The sequence below is a fragment of the Mustela nigripes genome, chromosome 14 (assembly GCF_022355385.1).
Source record: "Mustela nigripes isolate SB6536 chromosome 14, MUSNIG.SB6536, whole genome shotgun sequence".
NCBI classification, from domain to species: domain Eukaryota; kingdom Metazoa; phylum Chordata; class Mammalia; order Carnivora; family Mustelidae; genus Mustela; species Mustela nigripes.
Window position 1 is genome coordinate 19,191,638 of NC_081570.1, and position 12,963 is coordinate 19,204,600.

The 12,963-nt window shown below is 53.3% G+C and overlaps 1 protein-coding gene across 1 annotated transcript; it reads right to left on the minus strand.

Moving 5' to 3' along the window:
• Positions 1-685: 685 nt before the first annotated feature.
• ZNF683 (zinc finger protein 683) lies at positions 686-8,074 on the minus strand. Its single transcript, XM_059375566.1, has 6 exons — positions 8,022-8,074; positions 7,031-7,289; positions 6,201-6,384; positions 4,110-4,789; positions 2,124-2,252; positions 686-1,079 (listed from the first exon to the last, which is right to left on the minus strand). Exons 2-6 carry the CDS (start codon positions 7,142-7,144, stop codon positions 864-866), a joined length of 1,323 nt encoding a protein of 440 aa, XP_059231549.1. The 5' UTR covers positions 7,145-7,289; positions 8,022-8,074; the 3' UTR covers positions 686-863.
• Positions 8,075-12,963: the final 4,889 nt, after the last annotated feature.

Sequence of the window (12,963 nt, forward strand, 5' to 3'; positions counted from 1 at the left end):
GATCTCAATTACTGGGCGGAGGAGGCCGAAGCCGAGCCTGCTGTTGCCTGGACGCGGTGGGCTCCTGAACATTATCGCGCGCGCACCTGGAGGGCGTGAGACTGAGCGTGAAGGTCGCTCAGTCCCCTGCAGGGAAGCTCCTCTCATACCCACGAGGGCGCGAACGGAGCCCCTTGCTGGAACGGTTATGAATGGACGCTGACCTCCTTGTGTTCCTGCCCCGCCACCCCCATGGTGATTGGGGGCTTAGATCCTGGCATGTACAGAGGGTGAAGCACACCCCACTGGACCATGGCAGGGAGTACCAGCGAAGCAGGCACACTGGCTTCCTAGGAACTGAGAGGAAAGTGGTGGGAAGCAGCAGACGTACATCTGGGCAGGTGCTGGAACCCTTGTTCAGGAAAGAGAGCAATGTGCCCAGTGTTTGGCAGCACAGTCTGTATCATGCTGAGTCCCAAAAGGCTGGACCACCCGCTGGCAAGCTGAGATGGGAGGGCCAGGACCAGGTCAGGGAGCAGGACCCAAATTCAGCCGGATGTGGATGGCTGCCAGAGCCCCTACCCCATAAGCGGGCATCACAGGCTCTCTCTGGTTGCATTCTGTGACCTGCTTCCAGGTGAGGTGTGGAATCTGACAGATACACAGTGGCTTCCCCCTCCGCAAATGAAGTCCCAGAGGCCTCAACTTGTCGCAAAGAAAATCTTTTAATTGTTCTGCTCCTGCCCCCTCCCCAGGGCAGTCCTGGCACCAGGGCTCAAACTGGCTGCCTGCACTTTCCCCCAGATGCCAAGGACCGCTTTGACCTTTTCCAGATCCCAGCCCATCTGCTTCTCTGATGGCAGCGCCACGAGATCTAGGGCTTCCTAGTGCCATCGGGCAAGGCAGGCAAGAGACGCCAGGGACAGGTGGGCGTGAGCTAGGCGGGGAGGCTGTGGCACGTGCAGGCGGTGGTGCAGCTTCAGGTGAACGTGCTGGGTGAAGCGCCGGGGACAGACACTGCACCGGAAGGGCCGGGCCCCAGAGTGCAGGCGCAGGTGGGTCTTGAGGTTGCTAGAGTTGCTGAAGCGTTTGTGGCACATCTGCCAAGAATGGGCACAGGTGTCAGCTCTGCCCATGTGGCTGGCTCCAGATCTCTGCTCCCACTCCCTACCTTGGACACCCCTACCCACACCACCACCACCACCACCTCCCTGTGCCTGCCCAGACCCATGATTTCTCCTGGGACGCACAGTGTCTGGCACATTGGAGCCAGGCAGACCTGGGTTAGTATCATGATTCTTACTCCCTGTGTGACCTCGCATAGGTGACATCTCCTGTCTGAGCCTTATTCTCCTTATTGGTAACTACTAATTTGTGACTATTAATACCTAACCTCGTAGGTATGATGGACCGAATGAGATCATCACACAGGACCCTTAAGCATGGGCCTACAGCCTTCGTGAGCGTCATTAACATTTACTGGGAGCTGCCACATGCCAGGAATTGGTCTCACAGAGTCTTCCCGGGGACCCTGGAGAAGGATGACTGAGTCCTTGTGTAACTCCTCTAATACAGTGAGAAAGCAGCAGCTCAGAGGAGGAGAGCCACTAGCCAAAGGTCACACAACCTGGAGGGAGAGCTGGGATCTGTACCCAAGTAGCCCAGACTTAGAACTACGATGCTTCTTTCATGCCTGGGGAAAGAATTTCTGCTGTTCTGACCTCCCAAGGGATGTATCAGGACTCAGAGGGAGCAGGAGCTAACACCCAGCTGCTGTTATCGCTAGTGTTTGTATACTTCGCAAGCACCAGGCCTTCTCCTTCTTCAGCAACCCTGGGAAGTAGGTTACCGGTATCCACTCCCTGGGACCTCCCAGCTTTATTATTCTCCTCCCTTAGACGCACATCTCTAGTCCTCACTCCAGGCCTAGGGAGGGACCTCCAGGTTCACTTTCTGGCCCTTCCAGGCTAACAAGGGTCATTGTCACTTCCCTCCACCTCCCTCACTGCCTCCACCCTTGCCTCCAGTCCTGTCTCCACTTGCTCAGGAGCCCTGGGGAGAGCAGGCTACAGGGCCACCCGTCCGAGAGCCTGGAACTACTCACCAGCCTGCAGGAGTACAGGGAGGGGGAAGGAGGGTCTCACCAGGCATTCATGGGGCCGCTCCCCCGTATGCACCAAGTGGTGCTTCTGCAGGTGGGCCAGCTGGGTGAAGTTCTTCTGGCACAGGCCACATTGGAAAGGGCGCTCCCCACTGTGCACACGCAGATGGACCTGAGCCAGGTGTGGGAGAAAGGCTGCCAACTGCCCAGAAGCCTCCAGCAGGTCCTGTCTAAATCTCTCCCCACATCCCCACAGGACCCCTATTTGGCATCAAGTTTTCTGAGTGCCCTTGCTACCCTATCACTGCCTTCATGGCCTCTCTTCCATTTTTTCAGGATGCTCTTACTCTTTCTGGTGCCCTGTGGACTGGGAGGGGACAGTGATCAGAAGGCTAGGTGAGGGATAGCCCATGTAGATCTTTCCCGAGCAGTGCTGCTCTAAGTGTGGTCCACAGGGGCGCCTGGGTGGCTCAGTCAGTTAAACAACCAACTCTTGGCTTCAGCTCAGGTAGTGGTCTCAAGGTTAAGCCCTTCATTGGACTCCATGCTTAGTGCAGAGAGCCTGGACTCTCTCTCTCACCCTTCCCCCTGCTCTCCCTCACTCTCTCAGAAATATTTTTAAAGATTTTATTTACTCATTTGACAGATCACAAGTAGGCAGAGAGGCAGGCGGAGAAAGAGGAAGGGAAGCAGGCTCCCTGCTGACCCGAGCGCCCTATGTGGGGCTCAATCCCAGGACCCTGAGATCATGACCTGAGCTGAAGGCAGAGGCTTTAAGCCACTGAGCCACCCAGGCACCCCTCAAATAATCTTTTAAAAAACATTTATTTAGGGGCACCTGGGTGACTCAGTCATTGAACATCTGCCTTCAGCTTAGGTCGTGATCCCAGGGTCCTGGGATCGAGCTTCATATCGGGCTCCCTGCTCAGTGGGGTGTCTGCTTCTCCCTCTCCCACTCCCCCTGCTTGTGTTCCCTTTCTCACTGTTGTCTCTGTCAAATAAATAAAATCTTTTAAATTAATTAATTAATTAAAAACATGTATTTATTTTTTTGAGCACAAGCAGAGGGAAGAAGCAGAGGGAGATGGAGAAGCAGACTCCCCGCTGAGCAGGGAACCCCACCCCCCAAGCTGGGTTTGATCCCAGACCCCAGGACCATGACCTGAGCCCAAGGCAGATGCTTAACCAACTGAGCTACCCAGGTGCCTCCTAATGCAAATAATCGTAGGGAAAAAAGTGTGATCCACAGACCAGCAGCATCAGCATCACCTGGGAGTGTGTGGAAAATGCACATTCTCAGGCCTTGCCCCAGACCAGTTGAATCCAAAATCTCTAGGGCTGGGACCTAGGAATCTGCATGTTTCCTAGCTCTCCAGGTTTGAATCTCATTAAAGCTTAAGAACTTACACCCTGGAGGACCGCAAAGGGCCGTTCTTCAACTTCAGTGTGACCTGCACATGCAAAGAGCCCTGACACACAGACAAGGGCCCTGTTGCCCCTGCCCCGGGCGATGTGGATGACAATGCCCACAGTGACACGCTGCTTTGTAGGGTGCAAAAGGCTGGTTGTCAGGTCATCAGGTCCATGCTCTAGACTCACTAAAATCTATCCACTCCCCCACTGGACCTTCAAACAAATAAGCAGGAGGAGGCTTAACAGGAGATCCAAAAAGGTAGTTGTTCAGGAAAGAGGTTTGCAGTAGACCTTGAGAGGCTAATATCAAGGCCTAACCTCACCCTGAAGTCCAAGTGACCTCAGACAAACCTTTCCTTCAGTTTTCCCCTTTTTTGACTGAAATGAGATGTGCTCAAAGACAGTGTCTTAGGGTGGAGAGGACATTCATGGCCATCTTGTTGTGCATCCCCTTTCTGCAAACATGACAGTGAGGGACCCAGTAAACCATTCCAGCTCACAGCCTAGGGGCTGCCCAGAAGTTGCTCCAGCTTTCAGGTCCTTGATTCTGGAATCAGGATAGGAGGGGGCCATGGAAAGATGCTGAGGGGAGCAACAGAGCCCAGGAGGTGGATACCTTGAGGTTGGAGAGCTGCCCGAAGTTCTTGCTGCACACGTTGCACTCGTACAGGATTTTGCCATTCTCTTTCTTCAGTGGGTAAGGCAGAGCTGTGGTGCCTGGCCGGGAGCCTGTGGGTGCCCGCCTTGCTGGTGCCGCCCTGCCCACGAGCTTTGGCCCAGGGGAGAGAGTCCTGGCAGTTCCAGGACCTCGATCCCAGGCTGGGGAAGGTTGGCTTTGGCCAGAGGCTTGTGAGGCCCCTGGGTAAGGATACAGGGTCTCCCTCTGGGCAGCGGGGTGCCCAGCCTCATTGGCACTCATCGGCAAGCTGGTGGCATAGGAGGGGTCTGGGGGCAGCATGAAGAGGGGGGGACATTGGACAGAAGGTGGGGCCCCATAGGTGAACAGGTGAGGTGGAGGCAGAAGTGGATACCCAGGATAGAAGGGGTAGAGGCAGAATGGGAGTTCTTCGGAGATGGGAGTAGGCAGTGGGCAGGAGCAGATGGCCAAGGGCCTGGGGCTCTTCCTGTTCTGCCAGGGGACTGGGGAAGAGCCGCTGTAAGGCGAGAGGGATGGGCAGAGGGCCCCCTCGCCAGCTCTTTCCTGCTGGCCTCCCCTCTTGTCCCTGCTCGCAGGGTACTTGGCTGTGAGTTTCTCATCATCAGTGGAGCCAGCCTGCAGCCCTGGTGGCTGGTGCTCTGAGCAGGAAAAGAAAGACGGTTAAGGCCCAGCAGCCTGATGGAAAGTTCTGCTCCGTATCTATCCGGCCCCCTGGCTAGCTGGGGGTGGGGGAGCTCTCTGGCCTGCCAGCCTGCTGGAGGACTCGGACAGAAGTTCCCCTTCTCGGAGCCTCCCTGGTCTGCACTTGCCGACAAAAGCTAGTGTTTATGCAGCGCTCAAGCGTCTTAGGGAGAGAAAATGATTTGAGCAGCTTATTAGACATCCAGGTGGAAAAGTCAAGTAGGCAGTTGGATGAATCAGTTTGGAGTTTGGTTGGTTCGTTGGCTGGTTTAGAGTTGAAAAGAGAGGTCCAAGCTGAAGATGTACGTCTGGGGACCTGCCTGATGAGACCACCAAAGGGTCAGCTAGATCTGCTGTGTCCAAAATGGGTAGTCGCTTGACACATGTGACCCCATTTCAATTAATTAAAATAAGTACAACCAAAAACTCAGCTCCTGGCTCATATTAGCCACATTTAAAAGGCTCGGGAGGTATGGTAGCAAAGAGCACAAGAAGAGACGAGTGTCCCTGATTGCAGGAAGTTCTATCAGACCGTGCTACTCTCCAGGAAGTGGACAAGACAGGAGAGGAGGGAAAGAAGGGGAGAGAGGAGACCAGAGCAGGGGAGGGGAGGGAAGAAGGCTCTGGGCTGAGTTCCGGAGCATGGCGTTATTGAGGAGGTTAAGTAGAGAGGAGCTAGCAAGGGCGACGGAGATGCAACAGCCAGGGAGAAGGGAGATAATAAGCGAGGAGGGACCTCAAATGAAATACTAAAAAGAAAAAAAATGCCACAAAGTAGACTGTCTGCTTGGGTCCTCGTCTATTCACTCAGCCAACCTCGCTGAACTCTTGTGCTCGGTGCTGGGGAAATGCGGGACGTGGCCGCATGGTTCCCACCCTCCCGAGTTCACAAGTGTGCAATGAAAAGGTGCATTACAGTGCAACAAATCTAGAACAGCTCCTGCACTCCCGCAAGAAGCAACTGGCCTCAGTGATGTGGCCAAAGTCACAGAGCCAGAAGGGGCAGAACCAGGACTCCACCTCCGCTCGCTGGCTCCCAATCCGCGCTCCTGTCCTATAATAAGGACCCTTCTCGCTCACACATTCTAGGCCAACAAAGCATCACCGTCAATGCCTGGGACTTTGGCTACATGTACTCCAGATTTCCCTGCCTGAGAAAGCCCCTGTCCACCGCCTGTGGCTCAGGTGTCACCCTGAAACCACCCCCCACCAAGGCTAGGACTCCAGGCCAAAATGTGGAAGTAAAGCGTGCCTGAGGCTCTGTCCTCATTGGGGACACTGGGTCCCCTCCCTTTCCTGTCCTGGAACCTAGGAGTCCTCCCCCGCCTCCCACCTCCAGCCAGGTGCGGCCCTCTGCCCTGGGCTTACTTGTACTCAAGACATCACTTCTGAGACTCTGCGGAGCTGTGCTCAGTGGTGTCAGCTCCAGGGTCCACAGGTACAGGTCCAGGCCCTGGGGGGCTGGTGCCGGTGGCAAGGGGTGCAACCAGCTGGCCCAGGATGAGCCACGGGAGTCCACCGTGTCAGAGAGTGGCCTGCAAGCTGAGAAGACCTGGAGAGCAGGAGGCAAGGGGCTTCGGGGTGTGGGGCTGGGGTACCTGTGTCCCCGGAGTGGTTCCAGCTCTAGTTTGATGTCCAAAAGGAGAAGAAAAGCTAAGAGCTGCCCTCCACCACGTCTGTCACTCAAATGGCTTCCCCAACCTTCAACTGAAAATTTCTTTCCTCAGGGACTTCCATGCCCATGCCAGGATTGCCCTCCCCTCCCCTCCCCTTAGAACCTCTCACTAGCCATGTGCTCTCTCCCACCCTCCCTTCCTGACCACCCTGGCCCCACTGGGTCTCAGACCATCAACTCTGCTTTGAACGGAGCCAAGATGAACTTGGAGAAAATTATCATCAAAGACTGAAAGCCCCCAAGGTGGCCCTGTGCTAAGGCCCAGACCACATGCTAAGCCAAGCATCCCACAGGCCCCATCCCTTCTGACACCTCACAGGAGGAGTCCAGCCCCTGGGGCCTGGGAGAGGACCTCTGGCACCTCAAGGGCCCTTTGCCACAATGTGCTGGGTGGGGTGGGGATGCCCAGGACCAGGGAACAATGGGAATCTGGTTCCTTCAGATTTTTCCCCACTTCATCCTGACATCCTCTCCCTTCCATAATCAGGCTGACCTCAAAGAGGGGGCTGGGATCCCTCCTTACCTGGTCACTTTGGCAGAGCTGGAAGTCCAGGCTGGAGGACAGGGAGCCCCCTGTCTGCCCTAGAGGCTGAGCCTTCTGGCAGCAGTGCAAGTCTGGAGCAGATTCCCCCTTCATGCCCTCACTACCTGGGAAGACAGGTCAGTCCCAGTGAGCAGGAAAAGACCTTCAAAGAGGAGCCTGGCTTCTAGAGCTGACCCTTCCACCAAGCCATCATGTGACTTGAGCCAGTTGCTGCCCCTCCTGGCCTCTGCTTCCCTGTCTGCAAAACACAAGGGGTGGACAGGTTGTGAGGGCTTGTACTGACACGTAGAGGCCAGTGACAGCTCTCTTGGTAGGTGCTGGAAGAGGACTGAAAGGAGACACTCAGAGGTGAGGAGCAGAGCAGGCCTTATCCTCATCCCTAGGGAAGAGGAGGATAGAGAGGAAGATCCTCATGGAGGTTACTTCTAAACGAACTCAGAGACCTGAAGGAACATTCCAGATTTTCTGGAGAATACCAGGAATTGAGAAGCCACTCCCTTCCATGCTGGGAAAGGCTTCTGCCTCCTGCGAACCACAGCCTCCCCACCAGTGGGTGCCCCTGCACCCTTGATCATCTACACGACTTTTCTGGGCAGCTGAGGGACCCTTAGGGCCCTGCCACCCAGACTGCCCAGGCTCAGGTCCCTCAGCAGGAAGCATCCGAGGGAGTAGGCCAAGAACCTTCTGGGTCCCCTGACTGGCCTGACAGGATGATGCGCCGATTCCTCTGCTGCCGACTCAGCCAGCAGCCCCCTTCTCCACCTTCTCTCACTGCAGGCCACACAGCACAGGGACCACCTCAGCTCAACAAGTGATCCCAGGTTCCTTCCCATTCTCAGGAGTCGCACCTCTCTTCTCCAGCGCACCCGGGACCCTAGCACATAGCCTCGGGTCTCTCAGCCTTCCAAAACCCAGACTCCTTTTTCTCTTCCCGGACTCCTCCCAGCCCTGCCCAGCAGAGGCTTGTCACCTGCCTGCACGAGGCTCGTCACCTAGTTCTGCACAGGTTCCCTCTGCGGGATGCAAGGAAGTGGGCAGGCGGGCAGCCGCCGCGGCTGGGGCCCAAGGGAGTATGAGAGATGACAGGAAGGTGTTACACTTGAAGTCGCCACAAATAGGAAGAAGGGGGTAGGCGGGCAGGCCGGGGATGGGGGGCCCTGCAGGACCTGGTAAGAGGGAACCACCCACCAGCCCTGGCCTACCTGTGGCAACTCCACAGGACAAGGTGCTGATTTTGGACCACCTGAGCTGGGGCTACTGGAAGGTCAGCGTGGGGGGTTGGGAGTTAGGGGCATTGCTATGTCTGGTTCTTAGAGAACCCATGTGACTGAGTCCAAGAGGGACAGAGCAGGGCTGAAAGGCTGGAGCTGGGGTCCCTCTATAGGTGGGGGCCCAGCCGAGATAGAGGCAGGTAGTGGTGATGATGGCAAAGACAGTGATGGTGAGGCAGGGACAGGAATGGGCACAGACACAGATAGAGCATGTAACCCAGAAGGACATGGGGTAGAGAGTAGGAATCTGGTGCCACAGAGCAGAAACCCACGAGGCAGCAGATACACCTTCCTCTTTCTTGTCCCAACTCTGGTCTGCCTATCCCAAGAGCCTTTCTCTAATCCAGATACAGCACTGAGGTCCCAACAGGGACAAGAGGTAATTCAAGGACATTGCAAAATGCTTGTAGGGCATGACAAGATAGCGAAAGGGAAGCTCCATTAACCAGGAAGTAGCTTTTTAGGCCAAGCAAGTTCATTATTTCTGTGAACGAGAAAAGGTGCATCATTTCTAGAGACTCAAATTCTGCCCAGTGGGTGTGTCTGTGTCACACAATGTCTGGCATTGTGTGACACACAGCCCCAACCAGTCATCAGACTCCACCCAGCCATTCCATCTAGGTGGCCTGAAGCACATGGGGACATCTTGGACTGTCTGCCATAGGCCAGGGCATGTTATCAGTGTTTCCCTGCCCACCCAGCCCCTGGCTGCTGACCACCTCCACGGTGGCCTCCATCACTTCCTATCATAATTATCTTCCCACATAACTGACTCCTGCATGTCTGGGAGTGTCTCAAGGACAGGGACCACTGTCTATGCATTTTTGTTTCTTGTGCAGACATCTGTTGGGTTTTTTGTATGCCCAGCTTGGGGAGCTTTTCCCTGACATGAGTCTGAGGGGAGGCAGAAGGCGACTCCCACTATAAAAGCCAAAATAAGAAATAAAAATCTTTTAAAAAAGTAAAAGCCACAGTGGCCACACACTTAATTCCGACCTCTCACTCCCAGCACATGATACAGACACATGACATGGACTGGGCTGATTGGATGCCCCTGTCCAGATGGGATCAGAAGTCAGTGGCCCTGAAGTGACAGCTTCGTGGAGAGTCCACTCTGCACATGATGCCACATGGGCTTCTGGGGCGGCGGCAGAGAGAAAGGGGTTCAGAGAAGGTGGCAGAATCTTCTCGAGGCTGATTCTGAGGTGTGTGGTCCTGGGACTCCCAGCCTCCCCTGACCCAGCCTGTTCTTCAAGCCTGCCTCTGCAGCCTTTCCAGATATTGTGAGTTTCCCCCAACAACTTTTAAATGAATTGCTTTTCCTAAATCCTCCCAAAAGGGTTTCTATAGCTTAAACTGAGAATCCTGCATAATATATGCACAGAAGATGAAGCCACAGGTTTCAGTCTGGAAGAGTCGAGGATCAGTCAGTGGTGACTTAGCTGTACAGACAGCTTCCTGCCTTTCCCCGATCAGCAGGAGGAGCTCCTCCTGCAGCACCCCCTGAAGTCTTGATCCACCCAAACTCCATGCACCAAAAGCCAGGGCCTTCCCAGCCTCCAAGGCCACAGGCCTGCCTCCCTTACCTCTTTGCTGGAATCACAGGGGAGCACCCACAGAAGCCCTCAGTCCCATCTCCCGAGGAGGAGTCACACACACGATTGGCTCCCATCTTCCACCTGCCAACTCCATCTCCTGCTGGCATCACACTCTGCTCCCAACTCTCAAAAAAGTCTGGATAACCTCTTGATTAGAAACAAAAAGGGAATCGACCTTGGAGATTTCTGGATCTCCAACCCCTGAAAGGCCTGACTAGGATGTCCTGGGAGGTGGGCTGAGGACACCGTCCCTCAAGTTCCCACCCCAAACAGCCTCTACCTGTCAACCCCTTCTTTGCCCCCATCTCTTGGGACCTGCTAGGTCTTCTGTCCTGTCAGCCTCTGGGTCCACTATGATGTCATTAGCCAAACTGTGATGTCACCATGTCTGACATCCCTGGGGCGGGTGACACAGGCAGGGGACCAGAGCCACTTAGCCAGGGAACCTGCACAGATGCCTGGACTCGGGTTGAGCCAAGTCCTCAGGGAGCAGAGGGAATTGGCAAGTGCTTGTGGAGAGGAAATAGCATTCGTGTCCTTCTGAGGTCAGCGGGAGACACCAGAGAGGACTCCGACAAGAGCTGGAAGGCTGGACAGGGGTCATCAGGCTCCCAGCTCATACACACTTACTTTTTCCTCTTTTTGTGAATGACAAAATAAAACATACTGAGGGTAAACATTTCAAACAGCAGAAAATAAAAAGACAAAAATGGAAGCTCCTCTCCTTTGCAATATCCCCATAGCCAGTGTGAATTTTTTGGTGTTTATCCTTCTAGACATTTATGTATGAACTTACAAACAAGTAAATGAACTTATTTTATTTTATTTTTATACAACATGGATCACACCATACATACACTGTTGTGCGGCTCTCTCTATCCAACTGTCTGTCGTGGCCATCATTTCATGCAGAGCATACACCACTGCTGGGGCGCCTGGGGGGCTCCGTGGGTTAAAGCCTCTGCCTTTGGTTCAGGTCATGATCCCAGGGTCCTGGGATCGAGCCCCGCATCGGGCTCTCTGTCCAGTGGGGAGCCTGATTCCTCCTCTCTCTCTCTGCCTGCCTCTCTGCCTACTTGTGACCTCTGTCTGTCAAATAAATAAATAAAATCTTTAAAAAAAAAAAAAAAAAAGAACATACACCACTGCCTTCTTTTTCCTGACAATATAGTGTTCCTCTGAAGGGATGGACAAACTATGTGGCATTCCTGTATTGTAGACTCCCAGTTTTATCCTGTTCCACGCAAGACTGGAAAAGACCTTCTTATGGAAGTAATACATGGAGTGATGCAGAATATTAGCTTTGCTGGAGTTAATTCCAGCTCTGTGACCTTATGGCAAGTCACTTAACCCCTCTGTGCCTCTTTCTTCATCTGTCAAATGAGGATAATAATAGTATTTGCTTCACAGCGTTCTTTTGAGAAATCCTCAAGTTAATTCATGTAAAGCTCTTAGAATAGTGCCTGGCCCAAAGAAAGCACTTGACAAATGTGGATTAATGTTAGTATTGTACATTAATCTTTGCCTAGTTAGGCAAGTATCTGCAAGTCAGCTTCCTAATAGTGTTAAAGTGACAAATGTTCCTGACTCACTTTGGAAGACCAGAATTTGAGCGTCAAACCTGGAAAGATTAACTACATTCCATTTTATTCTGTAGCCCCTAGTTGGAGACCACTGTACTCACCCAATGCTGTTCTACCCCTCCACGCCACTCTGCACACCATAGTAATTATAGCTTTTGGTATTTGGGTGCTCACCATGTGCCAGGAACACTGCCAAGCATTTTGACATGTTTTGCTTAACTCAATCAGCACAAGGACCCTCCAGATGAATGCTTTTATTCCCGGTTTACAGGCAAGAAAACTGAAACTCAGAGAAAGAACGTGACTGACTCAAGATCACATGCCCCAAGTTGGGACTGCCATGTCCCAGAGAGGAAGGAGATTTCAAGGAAGAATTGCTAGGGGGACACCTTGAGGATGTACAAAGAGCCACCAGTGTGGTACAATAGAGTCTGTATTCTTTTTTTTTTTTTTTTTTTTAAGATTTTATTTATTTATTTGACAGAAATCACAAGCAGGCAGAGAGACAGGCAGAGAGAGAGGAGGAAGCAGGCTCCCTGCTGAGCAGAGAGCCCGATGCGGGGCTCGATCCCAGGACCCTGGGATCATGACCTGAGCCGAAGGCAGCGGCTTAACCCACTGAGCCACCCAGGCGCCCCAATAGAGTCTGTATTCTTTTCACGACTATGAGAACTATGTCTCAGGCCTTGGACAAGTCGCTGGGATTATCACCCATGGAAATATGACCTAATCCCTGGAAATTCACAGCTCAGTTATCAGAAGGCTTGTTGAATGTTGCTGAAATAGAAAGTGGGATGCAATTCTCAGGATTTATTATTAGTAGAATAGGCACACTCTACTCTGGGCTTCGAGTTGTCTCATGCATTAAGAGGGAGAAACAATGGAACCACAAGCAAATGCCCTACTTCCTCTTTGCAAACCTCAAAAGCTTCTCCAATCCACAACGATGGCCATGGCCAACCTTGAGGCCAGCCAACTGAGCTCCTTGCTGGCTCAGTGCATGGGTCCTGAAGCTTTGTTTTTCATGGATACTTTTGAAGGACACCAGCTAAGGAATCTAGGTCCCCTCTGAGACTGTCATTGGTTCAGAGGGTTAAGCAGCTGTGTGGGTGACTCTGGACAGGGTTAAGGGTGGTGAGCTCCATGCTCTGACCTCACCCTGCTCTGTGGTTGACACCTCCTACCCCCACCGACACCCACTTATCTCATCTCCCTGGACAGTCTGTCAAATGCAATGAGTTCGTTTTGGCTTCACACCCTTGGGTGGGGAGATCCTGAGATAGGGTGCACCAGCTTTCACATCTGCAGAAGGGCCTCAAGACTCTTGTATCTTCCCCTGCACCCACCTGTGACCTTCTAGGTGGGTGCAGGGGAAGGTATAAGAAATTAAGAGATGTCTTCAAACAACATGTGCATTCATTCCACCCATCCTCTCATCTCAACCATTCCAAGAGGATCAG